General features: G+C 47.2%; 2 protein-coding genes across 2 annotated transcripts; both read left to right on the top strand.

The window, feature by feature from the left end:
* The first annotated feature begins 2597 nt into the window (after nucleotides 1–2597).
* On the top strand, nucleotides 2598–10902 carry adgrl4 (adhesion G protein-coupled receptor L4). The gene is made up of 16 exons (XM_057038901.1): nucleotides 2598–2861; nucleotides 3099–3248; nucleotides 4952–5101; nucleotides 5411–5560; nucleotides 5831–5901; nucleotides 6289–6468; nucleotides 6632–6815; nucleotides 6913–7026; nucleotides 7284–7483; nucleotides 8526–8705; nucleotides 9196–9399; nucleotides 9489–9709; nucleotides 9872–9938; nucleotides 10058–10149; nucleotides 10260–10428; nucleotides 10510–10902. The coding sequence occupies exons 1-16, from the start codon at nucleotides 2816–2818 to the stop codon at nucleotides 10570–10572; spliced, it is 2241 nt and encodes a 746-aa protein (XP_056894881.1). The 5' UTR covers nucleotides 2598–2815; the 3' UTR covers nucleotides 10573–10902.
* Nucleotides 10903–11672: 770 nt separating this feature from the next.
* vtg3 (vitellogenin 3, phosvitinless) lies at nucleotides 11673–19491 on the top strand. The gene is made up of 28 exons (XM_057039208.1): nucleotides 11673–11878; nucleotides 12098–12118; nucleotides 12205–12356; nucleotides 12491–12742; nucleotides 12810–12971; nucleotides 13049–13197; nucleotides 13276–13426; nucleotides 13576–13733; nucleotides 14044–14209; nucleotides 14286–14411; nucleotides 14476–14694; nucleotides 14776–14993; nucleotides 15087–15184; nucleotides 15264–15388; nucleotides 15463–15555; nucleotides 15626–15745; nucleotides 15816–16005; nucleotides 16119–16206; nucleotides 16336–16521; nucleotides 16604–16724; nucleotides 16794–16962; nucleotides 17151–17257; nucleotides 17326–17391; nucleotides 17490–17690; nucleotides 18561–18706; nucleotides 18798–18936; nucleotides 19010–19131; nucleotides 19264–19491. Exons 1-27 carry the CDS (start codon nucleotides 11839–11841, stop codon nucleotides 19103–19105), a joined length of 3759 nt encoding a protein of 1252 aa, XP_056895188.1. The 5' UTR covers nucleotides 11673–11838; the 3' UTR covers nucleotides 19106–19131; nucleotides 19264–19491.
* Nucleotides 19492–20628: the final 1137 nt, after the last annotated feature.

Here is a 20628-nt window from a genome sequence, read left to right as displayed (position 1 = left end):
TTAATATGTGAGAGGAAGACTTTTATCGAAGGTAACGTGCACTAATTTGGACGATTATTTCCAACCACTTTCGTTATTTTGCTTGTTGTGATGTTATTGCCGATGAAATGGTGTTTTGAAGAAGCTGATTCTGCTTATTGATCCTCAGTTGATAAACAGCTTGTTTGCCATCCGGCTGGACTCGCTGACGTAAATGCTGCTGCCGATACCGATGTCGATAAAAAAACCGTCCTCGAAATGTGTCTCCCTGTCTCTCTTTCCAGTCGAATTGGACGTTCGTCCGCGTTCCACAAATCTCTTCACGCAACGGCGCCCGGAGCTGCGGGCTCTCGAGATAGTTGGAGAACCTGACTGGCTTAAGGGTTCCTCTGAAAGAGTGTGTGTGTGTGTGTGTGTGTGTGTGTGTGTGTGTGTGTGTGTGCGTGTGTGTGCTGCACGTGTAACATGGGGAGGACCAGAATACCTTTTCATCTGCAAAGTGAGGACTTTTCCCCAGTTTGCCCTCAAAACTTCAAAGTTCTGCTTAAAATTATGAGTCGATTTCGAGGTTAGGGGGAGAGCCGCCGTTGATCGCGGCGCCCTGATTGGATTTCTCGATGTATCACCATCGAAGACTTCCCCATAAAAGAACTGTGGAATCTTCACAGCGTCCCACAGCCAAATAGCATTGACAGAAACATGAACGCTTCTCTAATCTTTCCTTTTGTCAGTTATTTGTAAGAGATCCTTTTTTTATTTTTGTTTGCAGCGTATCCAGCTCTGAGCCTGGATCAGGGGAGCTAAAGCTAATAATCCGTCTCTCTATCTTTATTATAATCTAACAGCACAACACAATTAGCATAGCACATTAACTACATCACAGACTATGTAGGTAGAGGCTGCAGTCTAGCGTTGGGGGGGGTGATTGATGAGCTTGTTTACGCTCAGTCTCCTCCTGAACTCATTGTCCAGGTCCAGGTTTGATTGAATAAAAAGGCAAAGATGGACTTTTTGGGGGGAGCGTTTAGGACACAGCGGACCAACGTGGAGGAAGACTCAGGGTTTCGGGTTCGAACGCACCAAACCGGCTCAGAGTTGGGGGGGGGGGGGGGGGGGGGTCAGACCCCCAATATTCCGATTCAGCTGCAAAGTTGTTTTGGAGGTTTTATTGATTGTGTTAAACTCCTCTCTCTCTCTCTCTCTCTCTCTCTCTCTCTCTCTCTCTCTCTCTCCCTGGTTTGTTCTACTCGTCATAAACGTAATATCTGAACGTGAATCAAACGGGACAAACTTTATTCTCTCTGCCTGCAAGTGAATGTTTATTTTCAGGGAAAGAAACGGAGGTGTTTGTCGACGTTATAAGAGGATATTCCTGATCCTCTTATCTTCCCGTGACCAAATGCTGACAAACAAAACCAGAAAAAAACTCATTTTCAACCAAAATTGAACTTGTGCAGCTGTTGTAGCTTCCTGACCCATCGCTACATCGCCCCCTACAGGCCGGGCAGAGTCGGTGCGCTGCTACCGTGGACCATTTACGGGACTGAAGGACCGAACAAAGAGAGGCGGCGGAGCTCAAAATAGCCGTAACACCGGGCTGCAAATCCCGAGATTGTGTGAACAGCTTGGCAACACTTCTTGACATCCGATGAGATGTTCAGGAACTTCTCTCTGCTGCAGAGTCGGAATTTCCATCTCCATGAGAGAGGAAAAGAAAAGGAGGGGAACATTTCCACAAAACGACTTCCCGAAAGCAGCAGAGCTCTTCTTCCTTTGGGTTCTTTTTTTTTTGCTTGGTTTGTTTTGTTACAATAAAAGCCTTTGAAATTCTCAAAAGATTTCCTGATCTTTAAGGAGGCTGCAATCAGTCCAGGTTTGTTCCTGACAGCATCACTTCCTTCCCACTGTTGGGAAAGTGTCACAGCCAGATATTCACGCCGCTTTCCCAGGACAGCGCGATTCGAACGTGCCATTAAACGCAACGCACCCCGGTAGGTGCCTAGCCTGAGCAATTCAGGCATCGCCACAGATCGCAGAGCCAGAAAAGGCAAAATCTTCACGGGCCTGGTCGTTCCACAGAACCGGGGGCCATAAGTTGCACCGGAATGGAGGTGTCTCCTTTCATGTTGTCACCCTGAACATCTGAATCGTCCCGTTCGCTAATTCTCCTGTTTTGAGGTTTGGAGACGATAATAGAAGACAAACTAGAAGTTTCGGACTGTCGCCGGTGAAACCAGAAAGGACCGAAAGTCAGGAAGAACGAGGCCGTGATGCTATTGGGGATTTTAAAAACCTCTTTGTGGTTCATCTTTAACCTTGAATCAGGGTTGTAAAACAGGGATTCAGGGACTTGATTCAGTCTTTCCAGGTGGAATAATCAGGGATTGTTTGCAGGAGCAGGCGAAGATGCACAGCTCTGGAATGTGTGAGTCCTTTTGCGGAAGGGAGGGGGGTCATCCTTCCACGGAGCGGGTCTGGGTTGTTTACTTGGCCCACTCTATTTGCCCCGTGAGAACAATGGTGCCGAGACTTCCAAAATGGCGCCATAAATCACAGCGGGAACAAGGCAACTTTTTTGCCTTTTCAACACAAAAAAAGAGGGTGAATTCTGTTGAAAGGTTCATTTTTGTGGGGGGGTAGGGGGGTTTATCACCACAGCAAACGAAGGGCCGGGTCCTGGTGTGGGCCCGGCTGCGTGACTTTGAAAGAAGATTAAAGATCCAGACAGGAAGGGACAGGTCCAGGCAAACAGGAAGAAGTGATGCGAGGAAGTGGCCCGCGTCAGCAACCGGCCCCCACAGCTCCGGGCTAAAAGTGAGCCCGACACAGCGCCAGTATGGAGTCTCTACTCAAGTCGCCAATGAAACTTGTACTTTTAACAGGTACGTGACCTCGTCCGTCCTCTCGCGCTAGCATGGCTGCCTTCTAGTTCCCAAAGGAATTCTTCGTACGACGATTGTTATTATATATTTACGAGTGTAGATATTTACAGCTAATCTGTGATTGGTTGATGTGCTTGTCCACTCAAGCCCAGAATGAAAGCTGTGGTTTTTCTGTGGAGGCGCAGCTGTTTAGTCACGCTAGCATCACAAAAGCGCTGTCTTTGTGTGTCCCCGCAGCATGGCTCTCCAGTCTCATGGATCCGTGCACACTCTCTGACATTTGCGATTCCTGCCACCAACTCGCCACATGCAAGGCCCAGAATGGATCCAAAGACGCCTGCTTCTGCAGGCGCGGCTACACCGGCGACGGCACCACGTTTTGCAACGGTGAATATTAACGCCACAAACCTGCCTGTGAAGATCATTGCCAGATTTGGGCTGTTTTAGCTTAAATAAATGTGCTGCTCCCACGTTTTAATCAGACTGATTATTATATTATATTTAAAAGAGATCTATTTCAGCCCATGAGGGGCCTAAACAACCAATTCAACTAAATCGATGGTGTTTTTGCCTGTGAATGTCAGTAAAATTACTTGAAAATTCTGTTTTGGATCTGGATTCAATTGCCCTAAATCTCCCTTTTTTAAAAAAAAAAAATTCTATACCGACTGTTTTATATTTAATTGATCGTGTAGATTCAACACATCTTCATGTCTATAAAGTCTAGAACTAAGTTAAACTGATCAAATCAGAATATACAGAAATACAGCGTTTTGTTACGGGATCGCCGTTGCTGAAGAAAGTAGCGTAAATAGCAACCAATGAATAAAAGTTGTGTTATTTTGCCGTGCAGTGATTGGTTGTTGTGGTTGTTGTGGTTGGCCTGGACACTTCGTTTGCAGCGGTCTGTCCTGCAGCCTGCATTGTTCCTCCTGTCGTGTTTCTGAGCTGTTTTGAATTCCTGGAACCCTCCTTGCTTCCTGACTAATCCTTATCACATTAGCAGCGCAGCTAAAATCTCCTGCGACGTCAAAAGAGTAAAACAATCCTGCTGGTAAATGTTTTTAAAAGCTAAAGAATCAAAATCACGACCAACTTATGATACCCCCCCTGGAAGAAACCGCGCAATGTCCAAAGATGGCGTGGGTGGTTAGCTTAGCTACAAACAAGCTATCTAAGCTGATGTTAAAGTGGGTGTGATGTTTGTGACAGTTGAAGAGGCTGTTTGTTCTGGAGGTATTTCCCCTTCAGATGCAGCCCACTCCCTGATCACAGAGGAGGATTTCCCTTCCCAGACAGCTTTTGTGCTAAAGGTACCGCGCAGAGGAAGAACACAGCGTTTGTCAGACGTCGGCAAGTGAGAAAGCAAAACAGTGGAAAATCTTAATAGGTCATTCCCGATAAAGGGAGAGGCCGGAGACGGAAGCTGTGTTGGGAGACAGAGCCTTCGCTGTAGCGAGTCACCTCCACTGGTGGCTAGGGTTAACTAGGGTTGCTTCACAGCCGCTACGTGTTAGCCGAAAAAGTGTTTGGAGTAGGTTCAAAATGAAACGCTTTTAATCAAGAGAGGATGCAGCAGCGCCGGCTAAAGTTCACACGAGGATCAATACTAACTTAAGGAATATTTAAACCCTAGTTTGAGCGTGGAGGCGACATCCAGTCAATATCCGTGCAAAGTCAAAGCTCCAGATTTTATCCAAGTTACAACAACTGAAGCAACCGTTCTGCAACTCTTCTGTAGCACCGTCTTTGCAATTTAGCCTGTTAAATATGCAATAATTATTTCTTTTCTTGGTATTGGAGGTTCTGTGTGTAACATTTTTAAAGTGCATCCTCAAAAATGCCCCCCTCTATTTCTGCTGGAATGATGCTACAGAGTGGACAAACACACTTAAAAACGGCCTTTAGCATTCATTTGTTATTTATGTTTTTACATGAGTAACACTAAATGTTACATTTAAATTCTAAACTATAAATACAGATAAGTCCGAACTGGAAATACACATCACAAGTCCCCCGAGGAAGTCCAGCGTTTGCTCCACTGTATTTTTCTTCCGTAAGCTAACTGTTTTGGCTTTTTGTGCAACCAGACGACAACGAGTGTCAGAATGTGACGAATATCTGCGGGGAGCGGGGCAACTGCACCAACACCGAGGGGAGCTACTTCTGCACGTGCGTGTCCGGCTACGTGTCGACGGGAACGGGCTCGTTCCAGCCCAACGACGGCACCGAATGCATCGGTAATGTTAGCATCTCACACTTTAGCATCCAAACCTCCCAAGCTGTGACTGCTGTGACTCTCCCGGGATAATTTACACTCAGTATTCCTGTATCCTACCTGATTGTGACCTACAGTAGCATGTTGTTGCTCGGTTACGCAGGGCAGTACCATCTGGTTCACTATAGGGGCCTTCAAGGGCCTGTAGGTCATCAAAGGGACTTTTAATTGCAAACTAAGTCCAGGATTGAAGCTTGAATCTATTTCCGAGTGCTGGTTTGATAACAACTTTTATTTAATCAGACGGGAACTTTCACTTTTCGTCTTGCAGATATCGATGAATGCCAGTTGGGGGCGCCCTGCGGACCCAACTCACACTGCCACAATACGAATGGATCCTTCTATTGCACCTGTCAGCGTGATTACATCCCAACTTCAGGCACTCAGCACTTTTCTCCCACCACAGACGTAAGATGTAAAGGTCAGTGTGAGGATAGCGAAGAGCGCACGCTCGCGTTCACACATTGCTCTTTATTGCTTTTTTTTTTATTTTTTTGGACATTTTGCGGGGGAGAATCTATCACGCAATACTCCGCGTCAAGGTGCAATCTGGAATTCTGACACGTTGTGAAAGAAAATTGTGATGTTACGCCTCTGCAACCTCGGAGGCTTTAATGTCGCAGACTTTCCCCTGCTGGAGTTATGGAAATAAACCGAGCAATCAGAAACTTTTGTTAATTGCTGTTTCCAGAGAATCCGCAGAAATACTGCCACGACAACATCGGCTGCATCACGGAGACAATCGACAGAACACTTGAGCATGTGAGTAACCCCCCCCCACCGTCCCCTATCCCCCCAACTCAAACTGGGGAAGGTAAAAATAGATGTGATGATGCTGCCCCCTGTTGGATGGAGAGAGCAGTGGACTAAAGCGGCTCCTCTTGACTGTAAAGACAAAAGAATGTGTTAATTGTAGAAAGTAGCTCATGCAACACCGAGAAAAGGGACTTTCTTCAAAGGAGACGCTCGTTCAGAGATCCAGGAGCAGCTGGAAACAAGAGGAAAAGTTCTTTATTTCCTTTGAATGTCATCAGTCGCACACCCCCTTATGCTAACTGTAGTATTCACTAATAGTGCTGCTGCTGATGCTAATAGCTGCAGGATGGTACTAGCGCCTTCTGTGACATCAACATTTTTTACATTCTTTAGATGAGAAACTTCACTGAACCGCAGAGACTCCTGAAGGAAATCGCCGAGCAGACGTACAGCGAGCTCTCCTCGGTGGAGGTCATCGCGTACGTCGAGGCCTTGAGTCGATCCACTGCGATGCTAGCCTCCACGGGATCGGACTCCAGCATGGAACCATCTTCCACCAACACCTCTCTCATAGTAATCTTTATTCCTCCCTTTGTTGTAACCCCACTTAGACCCTTTTAAAGTGCCAAGTCCATTTAATTATCATGTAATTAACACATAATACCCATATAATTAGCAATAATCACACGGTATTGTCGGGCACAGAGTATTTTTCAATGCACACTCTTTTGGACAGAATTTAGTGAACGCCGTAAACAACTTGGTGGAGAAGGATGAGCTGGTGGCCTGGAACCGAATGAAAGCGGAGCGTCGGGAACATACCATCACCAAGCTGCTGCACGCTGTCGAAGAGAGCGCGCTGACGCTTGCCAACAACTACAAAACTCCAACCGAGCTGCAAATCAAAGCCGCCGACATGGGTGAGACAGTAATCCAGTCGTTTGTGCGACCCTGTCCCCCACCTGTGCGTCACCCTTTGGGTAATTGTGGGTTTCTTCTCTCTGTTTTCGAGCGCAGAAGTGAAACTCTACACGTTTGATGCCCGCCAACCCAAAGCCAAACTGTCTGCGTCGATGGCAGGAGATCATATAAATCTAAGTCCAAAACTGCGAGCGGCAGAGGACAGCAATGGTAAAGTGGCCTTATTAGCCTTTTCAAATGCCGCGACCATCTGCGCGCTTGGCGGGACGGCGGATTCTGTTTAGCCATATGTTGCCGTTGGCGACATGTGCTCATGGCCGTGGAAAACGCAGTGGCCAAGCAAGTAGATGGACTCTGCTTTAGATTTAGCGTCACGGGCGCATCGTCAATGACAAAGTTTGACTTTAAATAAAGTTCCATTGAAGTACGTAAAGCCTGACTTTGGCTAACTTCCCCGTGTCCGTCAGGGAGCGTGTCCGTGGTGTTTGTGCGCTATGACAGCGTCGGCGACATCCTGAAGCCGAGCTCTGACCCGGGTGTCACCGACTACTCGCGCTACGCGGGAACAGGGGAAATCACTGTCAACTCCCGCGTGGTGGCCGCCGCCGTCAAACCTGCTGACAGCTACCAGCTCGACCATGTCACCTTCACTCTGAGGCACAGCGAGGTAAAGATCACACAAAGCGCTGACCGGCCGGATCACGTTATTAAGCCCTCCCCAAGATCGTCTTTCCGTGGAAAACGAGCCCATCGTTCCCGCCTCGTTCACTGTAGGGAAACTCTATTCCCAGGGTGACTTTGCCAAAACTCCATGCTAGCATTTCCATTTGGGGCAAATTTGGTTAAAATCCACTTGGGAGGAGCTTTAAGTGCTTTTTGTGGGTTTTCAGGGGGGAAATTTTGAGTCTGTGACTGACCTCCCTGTTTAGGGTAACGGACGGAAGGTTGGAGGGATGGCAAAGCAAGTAAAGCGAGAAATAACCCGAGAAATTAATGCGCTGCTGGAGACAATTAAAGTGGATGAGGAAGCCCAAAATCATTATTTTTGTTGGGCCCTGGAGGCCGCAGCCCAGCGAGGAGGTGTTGAGTTATGTTCAGACAACATGAAAATATCGGGCCGCTCCACCACGTGGACGCCTTTTCTGACGACGTCAGGACAAAAAGTTGATTTGGATTTTTTTCTAAATATTAATGACGCAGAATAAAATTCTTTAGAATTATAAATTACTGCACGTTCAGTCAACCAAGACTAAAATTTAAAGTCCTTAATATGATTTATTTAATACTTAATACATAGTAAGGCCTTGTAATTAGACTCCTTCAACAATGATAGATAGATAGATAGATAGATAGATAGATAGATAGATAGATAGATAGATAGATAGATAGATAGATAGACAGATAGACAGATAGACAGATAGATAGATAGATAGATAGATAGATAGATAGATAGATAGATGCATTTCTTTAGCGAGCTTCTGATGTGTCGGCACATTTTGGGCGGCCCACGCGGCAACACGACGCCACTATAGCAAAGAAGCGCGACTACGATAACGTCTCTGAAGCTAATGTGTCAAAAACGTCGTTTCTGACCCATTAAACCTGATTGCTTTTCATCGGCGCCATCTGTTGGCGCTCTAATGTGCAGCGCGTTACAGAAGACGGCACATTATTAGCATCTCCACCTTTTTTTCCCTTCTCCTCTGAAGCCCGTGGACGCCCAGGACGACGCCGTCAAATGTGCTTTCTGGGAGTACGAGCCCGACAGCCTGCAGGGCCGCTGGTCCACTCGGGGCTGCCGGACCGTGCACGTGGGCGCCAACGCCACCACCTGCTCCTGCGACCACCTCACGCACTTCGCCATCCTCATGTCCTCCGGCCGAGCCAACGTGAGTGACGCAGCTCTGGGACGAGCTTGTTGTTGAAGCCGTGCGTTTATCTCCTGATTGTGATCCAACGTTCTGTCCTGGGAAAACTGGTCCAGTCCCACGATTCAGAACTTCCATCAGAAATTAATTTCAGTTTCTGATGACGGATGATGTCCTGGAACAGGAATTATCCTGCTTTTTTCCCTCACTCTTTAGAGCGTCCTCGACCATAAATAAGATCAAAAATGACTTGAATTCACACGATGAGCTAAATTTTGTCTTCTAAAAGGCAGCTGAAGCCAAGAGAACGTTCATCTCTGGTGGTTCTTGGCTCAGAAACCTGATAAAAATCTGGTTTGATGGTTTAGGCTGTTTTGGATCAGAACATCAGGCCGTAACAACAAAAGGAACAAATCTGATTCCTGACCCCTCCTGACCAGAACCTGTGTCAACCTTCAGCAAACCGTGAAGCCTCCGGTTAAAAACGCCTCCTGTTCCATTTGCTCCTCAGCTGGGGGCCCACCGCGTGGTCCTGACCCGGATCACCCAGCTGGGCATGATCATCTCCCTCATCTGTCTGTCCATGTGCATCTTCACCTTCTGGTTCTTCAGCGAGATCCAGAGCACCCGGACCACCATCCACAAGAACCTGTGCTGCAGCCTCTTCATGGCCGAGTTCATCTTCCTGGTGGGGATCAACATGAACACGCACAAGGTGAGCCGGCGACCGGGGGGGGGGGGGGTCACGGATGCCAAAGAACCATGGAGGAACAGCTCTCTCTCTTCTTCCCTCTTCCTCCACAGCTCTTCTGCTCGGTCATCGCCGGGCTGCTGCACTACTTCTTCCTGGCGGCGTTCGCCTGGATGTGCATCGAGGGCATCCACCTGTACCTCATCGTGGTCGGCGTCATCTACAACAAAGGCTTCCTTCACCGCAACTTCTACGTCTTCGGCTACGGCAGCCCGGCGGTCGTGGTGGCCATCTCAGCGACGCTCGGCTTCAAGTATTATGGCACCGATAAGGTGTAAGAGCAAAGATAAATGAGATGAATCTCATCCCACTTGTATTTCGAATAAAGTTAGAGAGGATGGTCATGTGGGAGGGTCGCGGTAGCTATCGTTAGCTTAGCCTAACGACGGAGGTGAAGTGTGGCATCAAATAAAAACAGGCTTTGTGTTGGTTCCAGCTGCTGGTTGAGCACAGAGAACCACTTCATATGGAGCTTCATCGGGCCGGCCTGCTTGATCATTCTGGTGAGATTTATCTGCTCCTGACTTTTGATTCTGAACTGAAATCACCAACTACGGACGGCTAATATTCATCAGCTCCTTTGCTGTTGTTGTTGTCTGTTCGTCACGTTTCCCCCCCAAAGGTTAATCTCTTGGCTTTCGGAGTGATCATCTACAAAGTGTACCGACACACCGCTGTGAAAAAACCCGAAATCAGCCATTACGAAAACATCAGGTAGGATTAGATATGCACCTCTGGAGAAGGTCAAAGGAAGGGAAAGGTGGATCAGCGCCGTGTGGGGGGCGCGGATCTTCGTTACCTGGCTGTTTCTGGTCGCCCGGCAGGTCGTGCGCCCGCGGTGCCATGGCCCTGCTCTTCGTGCTGGGAGCCACCTGGACCTTCGGAGTGTTGCACATCCTCCATGAGACCACCCTCACCGCCTACCTGTTCACCATCAGCAACACCTTCCAGGGGATGTTCATCTTCATCTTCCTCTGCGTGCTGTCCAGAAAGGTAACACCAAGCCAGGCTCTGCTCGGGCCCCTGTAGTTACTCCTTTTCAGCTAAACTTCGCTGTTGCGTCTGTCGTTCCAGATTCAGGAGGAGTACTACAGGCTTTTCAAAAATGTGCCGTGTTGTTTTGAATGCCTGAGATGAATGAACGCAGCTGGAGCCGGAACATCTTCACGTCAGATTTCTGCAGCATCCAGTGACTCATGCTTTCATTTCTGGGAGGTGCGGGAGGAATTGTTTAGTACAGAAATCTTCTGAAACACAACACCTAACTGTCATGTTTCCCTTCTCAAAGCCTGCCAGCGCTCAGACGTTCTGTCTGTTTTATGTTCCACGTCCACATCAGCAGATTTAGAACGTGTGCATTTCCTATTTAACACGCCAGATATTCTAACTGCTCCGAAGCCTGTACTTCTTTTCCTTTTGTGTTCAAAATTAATTTGTAAATTATTAAAATAAATGTATCAAACAAGGCGTCAGGTTTCTTTTTGGCACATTTCTGTCAACATCTCAGTTTAGGAAGAATGAACTCAAAGTTATTCTGCTGGTTCTCTTAGATACATGGACAAATGTCTCCATCTCGTGGTCGATTTGAGAACCGCATGTTTAAAATTAATCAGACATGGAAGCTGCGACTGTAAATATGTAAAATACGAATTCAGATTTTGGCATCAAAGTGCTTTACAAAGGGTGTAAAACAGTTTTGGAGTGGACCCCTGACATGGTGATAACTCTCATAATTTCTATAGACTTTTTATTCATATCACACACGTTTGTGTCCAGATCTGTTGACACATAGATGAACTCGAGGTAATCCAACACTGATGATTAGAAACAAACAAAATAAAAATAATTGTTTGGCAATGACAACGTATGATGTTACAACCTGATCCTTTTCCAGTATGGAAAATAAAGATGATACGAAATTCAATCAAACACCAAAAAGGCCTCAAGAATTGACATTGATCCGATGTCATGCAGAACCGAAGCAGGGAAGACGCCTGCTGCCTTCTTCTTCCTCGAGTCCACAGGACTGACTCTCACTGGCAGAGCAAATGTGAATCCCCTCGGCTCGTCCTCTCATCCGGCTGCGCAAAACGTGTTACCACCATTTTCTGAGTGGATGGAAATTAGTTTTAACGTGGAATAAACAAGCCCTGAATGCAGCTCTCTGTGCGCTCTAAAGTGGCCCTCGACCCTTCACAAAGCATTTGCTGTCTCTCACATTTGGTGACATTGTCGCGGTGACATTGTCGCGGTAACATTGCCACTGGGTTCAGTGGGAACATGTTTATTCTTTAACCGTCCCATCGATGTAATCTGTTTCCCTAATGATTACCTAAACAAACAAACAAGCAGAACGCAGCTTAAAAACGGCGAACGCAGAGTTATCAGCCTCTCAGTTTCACGATGAGGGGACTCCTCCTGTGCTGCCTGGTGGCCTTGGCCAGTAAGTTTTTGCTTCCCTACTAGAGTCAGAGGGTCTGTCACACATTACTGGTGTGTTTTTGTGATCAGAATTGATCTGTACGATTGAAATTAAATCGGTAGCAATGATTTTAAGCCGTTTGGGCCGAAATGTCTGCAGGAATGGGCATAAGTATCACTCCTCTGTTGCCAGTGTTATTATAAATTCTTAAGCCTGTTTCCTGTTTTTTATGTCTTTCAGCTTGTCAACCTGCCCCATACGGTGAGTCCGTCTTTTACATATTAGCGTTTTCGAAACCTTCCCAAAGCAACGATTGATCGGCGCCTCATTCTGGGACTATTTTGCAGCGCTCCGTCTGAACCCAAAGAAAATCTACGAGTACAGATATGAGGGGTCGGTGAAATTTGGACTCGGCTTGTCGAACACGGCAGAGTCTGGCATGCGCTTGACATGCAACCTGAGGATCAGAGGGTCGTCCGAACAAACCTTCGTCCTTCAGGTACTTTGGTCGCACGAACCTCCTTGTGATTTGAAAGGCTTTTTAAAAGCTCACGACCCGACCCGAGACCTGCTGTGCTCCACCTTTTGGCACCTCCAGGTCATCCTACGGTACCTTTACATCTTCCTTCGCAGGTCTCAAAGCTGGCCTTTGAGGAGTTCAATGGCTTCCCGGGCAAAAACAACTTTGCGGCCTCCTCAAAGCTCACCCAGCACCTCAGCGCTCAGCTTGCCACGCCCTTCATGTTCGACTACGTTGGCGGGCACATCAGCAACATCCGCGCTTCTTCGGAGGTGTCTGACATGACGGTAAACATCGTGAGGGGCATCCTGAGCTTCTTCCACATGACCCTCAAGACCAAAGAGAGGATCTATCAGCTGGAGGAGGCGAGTCCTCGACAGTAGTCTTTTTTATCAATAATTAAAAGTCTAAAGATGTCGCCAAATTTGACAGGTCAGCATTCACGGCACGTGTCAAAGCACCTACGTCACTGAGATGAACGACGAGACGAAAGAGCTGAGCGTCACCCAGGTGGTGGACATCGATAACTGCAGGGACAAGGCAGCGAAGTACACGGGGGTAGCGATGGCTGTGCTCGACAACGTCTCCAAACAGGTCTGCTCATCCTACCGCAGAGCTGAACTCTCATGCGCGTTTTCGTCACTGCTGTTTCTCTGTGTGCTCTCATCCAGAAAGGAGAATCTGTCATGTCAACAGTGAGATATCTTTACTCAGTCAAGCCGACAGCAGACGGCGGAATCATTACCAAAGCTCACAGCCTGGAGCGACAGTTCTTCACCCCTTTTAACGTCAAGGGTGGCAATTTCAAGATGCAGGCAGTGTAAGAGCAGAAAAGATCTGCATACCGTGCCACTCCAGAGGCTCCGCTAACAGTGGCTTTAAATGGCTCCCTCTACAGGAAGGAGATGGTATTGCTCGGCGTGACCGATAAAGGGAGAGAATTCACGCTGGGGCCGATGGAACATAAGGGCGACCTCAAGTACAAGTTTGTTGACGCTGGAGCCACCTTCCCCATGATCATGCAGAACCTGAACGACCCGATACCCAAGGTGACGTAGCTAACGAGCACATGTGGCAGGGACATTTTAACCGGATGAGCCCAGAAAGATGTCAGATCAATCAGTTTCCGCTGAATTCTTTTCCCAGGTTCATTCAAAATGCCAAACACCAAATTTAAAGCAGTTGTTCCTCCTAACAGGCCATCGAGTTGATCAAACAGCTGGCTGAAGAGAACAAATACACCATTAACAGCGCGACCACGGAGGACAACATAAAGCTCTATCAACTCCTCAGAGTGATGCCGTATGAAGGACTAGAAACTATGTGGAAGCAATTTTCAGGAAACACTCTGCAAAGGTCAGCAGTGCTTGTCCGTTAGTTGATATGAAAACACAGATGGACCGATGCATGAGGTCACATGCACACTACACATTACTGTACTGCTCATGTATCACTGCATGGGCGGGACCTTGAGTCCATTTGACTCGTCCTGTGAAATGACCAGCAGTGTGTGTGGGATTATGTGTTGTGCCCCATAAACATTTGAATCCGTTTAAATGAAATAATGAAAATATTTGTTTTTTGATGGCTTTCAGGAAAGGTTGTAATCGAAGCGTAAAGATGACACTCTCTGTCTCCAGTGCTAATTTTGGTTTCTGTCCATCAGAAACTGGTTTTTGGACATTGTCCCTGAGGTCAATGATGCCAGGATCCTCAAGTTCCTCCAAAATCGATTCCACGCTCAGGACATAAGCACAGCAGAAGCCGTGCAGGCCCTTTTGTTGTCGATCAACCATCTCCAGCCGAGTCCTGAGCTGGTAGAGATGGCCAAAGTAAGCTAGTGTAAAGCATAGACGGTATCATTAAGAAATGCCACCTTCTGTGACACAGCCTGTCTCTCTCCACTAGATCTTCCTGAATATGACCTTCAGCAAATCCAGCGATTTTCTCTGGCAAACTGCGATGCTCACCTACGGATCTCTGGTGTACAGAAATTGTGCCTATGTCACATCTTGTCCAATCAACACCGTTCAGGTAATCGAGCAACTGCCTTCGCACGGATGAGGGATTGAAACTCAACTCTTATTTTTTGCACCAGCCGCTGATCGACATTGCCGTGGAGAGCCTGAGGAGCGGCGACGAGAACAAAATGGTCACTGTCCTCAAAGCTCTCGGGAACGCGGGTCACCCAGGCAGCGTCAAAACCATCATGCGCTTCCTTCCCAGCGTGGCGGCCTCCCCTGTGGAGCTTCCCCCCTCCGTGCTGAGTGCGGCTGTGCAGTCGCTGAGGCTCATCGCCGTCAGGGACCCTCACAGTGTAAGAGAACGGAGAGTATCTGTGAAATGAGGCTCTATCACAAATAAACAGAAGATGAATCGGTACTGTGCTTGTTCTCAGGTCCGGGATGTCACCTTGAAACTGTTCCTGGACAAGACCATCCCTGCCGAGATCCGAATGCTGGCTTTTGTCATTCTGTTTGAGACCAAGCCGTCGATGGCTCTGGTGTCCACGGTGACCACACGTCTGATGGAGGAGGGAAACCTCAACATCATCAGCCCAGCATACTCCTACTTGAAAAGCCTCGCAACATCCACCACACCAGAAAACCACTTCCTGTGAGCAGGAGCTAGCCACCATCGCTGTAGTTTGCTGCGGTTTGTTCCTTCGTTTGTCCCAAATAAAACTAATTTATGTTCCTTCCATGTTAGTTCCAGTGTCTGCAATGTGGCTGTGAAAATCCTGGGACCTAAATTTGGCCGCCTCAGCTATCGCTACAGCAAGGTGGTGCGACTGGACTGGTTCAACGGTGTGCTCCTGCAGGAATTCTTGGACTTGTCTTGGAGGACTGTTTGTAACGATTACAACTCTTTTTGTCACGAATTCAGATGATTTCCTTATCGGCACCGCTACAGAGATGTTCATGCTACGAAGAGCCGCTAATGTTTTCCCCACCGAAATCATCATGAAATCCAAATTTTTATTCATCGGAAGAATTCTAGAGCTACTGGAGGTGCGTTGTCCCGTGTCGCCACTTCATGGAAATCATTCGATGCCCAATCTCGGAATATTTCTTTTCCCTCCTAGTTGGGCGTCCGGGCTGAAGGGATCATGGAGGTGATCAGGAGCGATGCTCATGCAGATTTTGGCTTCAATGACTTTAAATCCGTTTTCAATGTGGTGAGTATCCATGAAAGCTCAAAACGTTGGAACACAGTTAAATTTCCATTGTTGTTTTTTCCGTTGTCAGCTTAAAAACCTGGAGAGTCTGCCCACCGACAAGCCCGTCCTGACTGCCTATTCTCGACTGTCCGGACAAGAGTGGTTCTTCCTCAACATTAACAAAGACTTAATCTTGAAAGTCATCAAGGTGAGGGGGAAGGGAGGGACACACCCAGAGGATCAAACAGTCCCTTAACTCCCTGTCCTTGCTCCTGTAGGCCTTAGAGCCTTCCGCGGGGAAAGAGAGCCCACTATGGGACCTGATCCACAGGTTACTTGAGGGGTGGTCCTGGCACCGTGTGAAGCCTTTCCTAACCTTCGAGGCTCGCTACTTTCAAGCGACCAGTCTGGGTTTACCGCTGGAGATCAGCAAATACTATCAATCCGTCAGTGCAGTCACTGTTAATGGTGAGCAGCCCAATCGCACAATTCTTGAATTCAGGTTAAAAAAACAGGCTGAGGAGTTTGTGGTCAAACCAAAAGCTGAGCTTAAATCTGATATATCTGTTGTGTTGTTGTAGCCAAGGCTGTGGTGAACCCACCCCTGACAGAGACCCTGGGCCAACTTCTAAGTTCTGAAGTGTCTCTGGAAAGTGACGGTTTCATTGGGTAAAGGCCGTTTGTCCTTTAAATATGCTACAAACATGTTTGCTGACAGCGACCAGCTGGTTTGTTGTTTTTTAGCATGTTTTCTCTTTTATTCATACTTGGGGTTTTTTTTTTTTGCTTTTTTACCAGGGTCACAAAAGATTTCTGGCTCTTCTACGGGATCAGTACAGAACTTTTCCAGTGTGGTTCCGAGTTAAAGAGCAAAATTCCGGTTTCCATCCCATGGAGGTTTACCGCTAAGGTCAACATCAAAAAGAAGAAGTTCGAAATCGACTTCCCTCTTTTCAAAGAAGAATTTGAAGTCGCTTCAATAAGGTTTTTTAAAATGATAGTTGAAACTGTAAATTCAATTCATTCATTTTATGCTGAAAATCCTTGTTTCATGTCACGTCCACAGCTCGAACGTGTATGCAGTGAGCCGGAACATTGAGGATCCAGCTCAAATGACGCCCTTCATCCCTGTAGCTCTGGAGCCCAACAAGGAGGTCCCTACGGTGATGGAGGCTGAGGACGAGCAGGTGCGGCCTCAACGTTTAGGACATTGATGCTGATCATCTAGTGATTTTCTTTTTTCTCCATCCCTACAGATGCTCAAAGCAAACTCTTGGCATTCCAGCCGCAAATACTGCGCTGAGAGCAAAGTTTATGGGCTAGGTCTGTGCGCAGTTTCGGAGTTAAGGAGGCAATATTATCACGAGGAATACCCTCTGTACTACTTCCTGGGATTCACCCACATGGCCATCAAAGCTGTGCCAAGTACGTAAGGCGGTGTTGAACACGAGACTTTGATTTGGGTCTTCTGATAGCGCAGCTGCACCGTTTGGCATCTCGAGTTGTAATCAGATATTGTGAGGTTTAGCTGATAATCAGATTTGAGCTTATTCTGCCCTGAGGAGATGTCCATATCGGTACTTCTTCTGTCACCATTTCTGCTCTTTCATTAGTTCAAGCCGTGAAACCTGTTGAGAAAATCCACCTTGAGTTTGACCTCCACTCTAGTAAATTGTCAATGAGTACCCACCAGGTGTTGGACACTGTGAGGAACTCCAAGGTACGTCCTCAGCCTTTAAATTTAATGTTGCTATAACTGTGATTAAAGTCCCTCCTCGTACTTCTCAGGAAATCCCCACATTGCCCTCCTCCAGGGAGCAAGGATCTCACAGCAGCCCCCTTGACGTCCCAACGGTAGTACGCTATTAGCTGCTCCTGAGGAACGCCCAAGAGTCCATCAAATACACAATTTCCTTGACTGAGGTTGACGGACTTCTTTCCATCTCCTTCAGGCCGCAGCCCCCCAACCGCTGTTTAGTTTCAAAGCTTTAGCTATGAGCGGCAGTCAGAGGCCCGAGGGTTACGAGGCCGCCCTCTACTACCGCCCAGAGGCTAGCCTTCCCAACATGCAGCTCAACGTGTCTCAGGTGGGAGAAAACGCCAACTGGAGGGTATGCATGGACTCCACCATGAGGCTTCCCTCCCAGACAAAGGTAAAGAAGCACCGCCGGACAGAATTACGCCATTCGCATAGTTTTGTTTTCAGAAATATAATATTTGTCTCACTTCGCCAAGTTTGTTGGACTGCAGTTGCTTTTATTTCAAATTAGTTCAATTGGTTAAAAGGCTCCAGCTTCCAGCTGGGCCAATCAACTCAGCAGGAGCGACTCTGAGAAGAGCTGTTAAAGGGGCTTTAATCACATTAAACACTTATTCTTCAAGATGAACAACACAACATATTAATCAACCATGAAAACGCCCAGAATTTCAAAGCTTTGTTCACACACCGGAGATGGAAATCCTTACACATTGTATTAAGGAGAGCTTAGCTTGGGATTGATGTTAAATATTAACAGTTGTGCGTTAGCATGGAGCCTTTTACACCATGTTATATTTGTTATACCATAAGTCAACTTTTCCTGAAATGACTGATTTGATCAGTTCTTGAATATTTGATGGCATTTTTTGAATTTTTTGAATATTTGATTACTTTTAAATGTGTGGTTAAAAATATAGTCATCGTGATGACGTCTTGATTTAATTTTGTCACATTGTCTGCTCATAAACCTCAGTAGCTAACTGAGCTAATACAGCGATAGCCAGTCAAAACTTTTTGCTCACACAGTTTTAGCTAGTGTTGCTTGTTCCTTTGAAGTTTAGGTACAAGTAAGTGTGTAAAGCGAATACAGGAAGCCTGAATTGATTGTTCATTTGGCTAATGGCTGTAATTTGTAATGACTGCGTGACTCCACAAAGCTAAAAACCAGCAAGGGATTTTGCTGTATGAACTCCTGCATGCTGAGGCTAAAAAACAAGCCCGGCTCTCTTTGTTATCGATCCCGGTTGATATTCGTTTGGCCTAGGCAAACATCAGATGGGGCGCCGAATGTCAGTCCTACAAAATGTCAGTGACAGCTGAAACTGCACATCTGCCTGGCGCCAAGCCGACCGTCAAGGCCAGCTTGGACTGGAGCGAGATCCCTGTAAGCATGGCGGAGTTGGGCAGGAGGTGAGCAGGACTCGGAACAGCGGAGGAGAGAACCATTTGAGGGAACGCAACAATTCCATCCTTGTAAATCCTTTTTTTTAACCTTTTGCAGGATAGGAAGCTACATCCCCGGCATCACATTCCTTTATGGATTCTCCCAACAAAATGAGATGAATCCCCAAAAGGAAGTGTCCGCCTCGGTGGTGGTTGCCTCGGCAGACAGCGTTGATGTGAAAGTTAAATTCCCAGAGGTACCAAATGAGTCAGCCTCCAACTTTCTACCAGATCTGTTCAACCTGGTCTAATCCGGCTTGTTTCTTTCAGTACACGGTGTTCCGCCAGGCTATTCCGTTTCCTCTGCTGCCTTCCAACTTCTGCACCTTCAGAAACGCGTCTGTAAATGGCACCCAAGACGCGTGACGACATTCAAGCCGCCTCAGCCGAGGGTCAGTGCAGTTTCCCTCCTTTTTTCTTTTTTTTCAGAATTTGCAATTTCCCGCACGTCTTTTTCTGCGAAACAGATGGCAGGTGAAAGACAGCGGAAGTTTTGCCTCATGAAACATGATTTGTGCGTGCAGGGAGAAAGCGGGGCCCAGATGGGAGCGGAGCACCCTAAACCCCTCATCTACGATGAAAGAAAGCGTCATGAAACAGGCATCACCTGTCCAGCAGATACGGCCAGATTGTTATTAGCCGATGAAACCTTGATTTATTCATCAGAAAGAATGTTAATACCCCCCCATAATGCAAGACTGTGGTTCGGCCCTGTCTAAATCATTTGTTCCTATAAACACTCTGTTGAAGCATGTGATTTGTACTTCCTTTGTGTTCCGCTCTTCGTGGTTCATTCGGTGGTGACGAGGTTTCACAGTTTGTGAAAATGTGAGCAGGAAGCACAGAAGAGCGTCACTATAATTAAAGCTGGTGATGGAGTCATTTCAAAATCATCTCATAACACTGGAAAATATGAAGGAAGCAATTTGCATCTCATTATCTTGACCAAAATCTAATTTTCTCTAATGTGGAAGAAACGGAGGGAGGACTCTGGAGGGCTGGACACAAATGATTGACAGCTGAATGTAGGCGCACCTTTGTTTACAAGGTCTGCGCGACCTGCCGTGTTTGCTAGCTGGACTCATTGGATAGAACTGTTTGCGGATTTCAGGGGACAGAGTAAACACGCCGCTGTAAAGTTCAGCGCCTCCGCCACGCCGGGTGCCCTCTGATAACCTGCCGAAACAGGAGCTGGCCTCTGCGCTGCCAGGCTGGGTGTATTTTTTTAGCTAGTTGGCGTCGAATAGCAGAGGAAAGTCAGTGCCTCCAGAGGCTGAGCAGGATGAGCGCCATCACAACGGAACCATTATGTTTAATATCCTGCTGCCTCCGACAGGCACGTCCACCCAGAGCCCCGACAGGCTCCCTGTCACGGAGGAAACAGGACTCTCTGACCTTGTGTTGATGGCTGACGTCTGCAGGTTTTAGACATTACTCAGTAATTGATCAGGTAATCAGGAGGAGGAACAGCCTACCGCCCCCTCCCCCTCTGTGACTGTGACCGGGGGTCATTAGGCAGATCACAGGCCCTGCACAGATAATGGCAGCAATTCTGCAGACATGTGATTTATTTTTTTTAACTCATCAGAGCCACAAAACAAAAGGTCACTGCGGGGTCCGAAAAACAGCATTTCTGCATGTGGCCAGTAGGGGGCCTTAGTTGTGTTTGGCAGGAGGTTGAAAAGCCGGCATCACTGTCGTTCGAGGGGTCATTGACATTTTGACGAGCTAATATCTGTTGCCAACTGTCCCTTCTCTCGTGCCGCTAATTTTAGCCAAATATAAGAAAGAATATTCAATTAATTACAAAGGGCACAACAATGGCTCACTAACGGCTGCACCAACAGGAAAACAAGAGGGGAGGAGCATTAAATATGCATTTCCTGCAC

Source organism: Takifugu flavidus, chromosome 7, assembly GCF_003711565.1.
Source record: "Takifugu flavidus isolate HTHZ2018 chromosome 7, ASM371156v2, whole genome shotgun sequence".
Classification (NCBI taxonomy): domain Eukaryota; kingdom Metazoa; phylum Chordata; class Actinopteri; order Tetraodontiformes; family Tetraodontidae; genus Takifugu; species Takifugu flavidus.
Note: the sequence above shows the minus strand (reverse complement) of the source record. Positions and strands in the feature narration are given on the sequence as shown.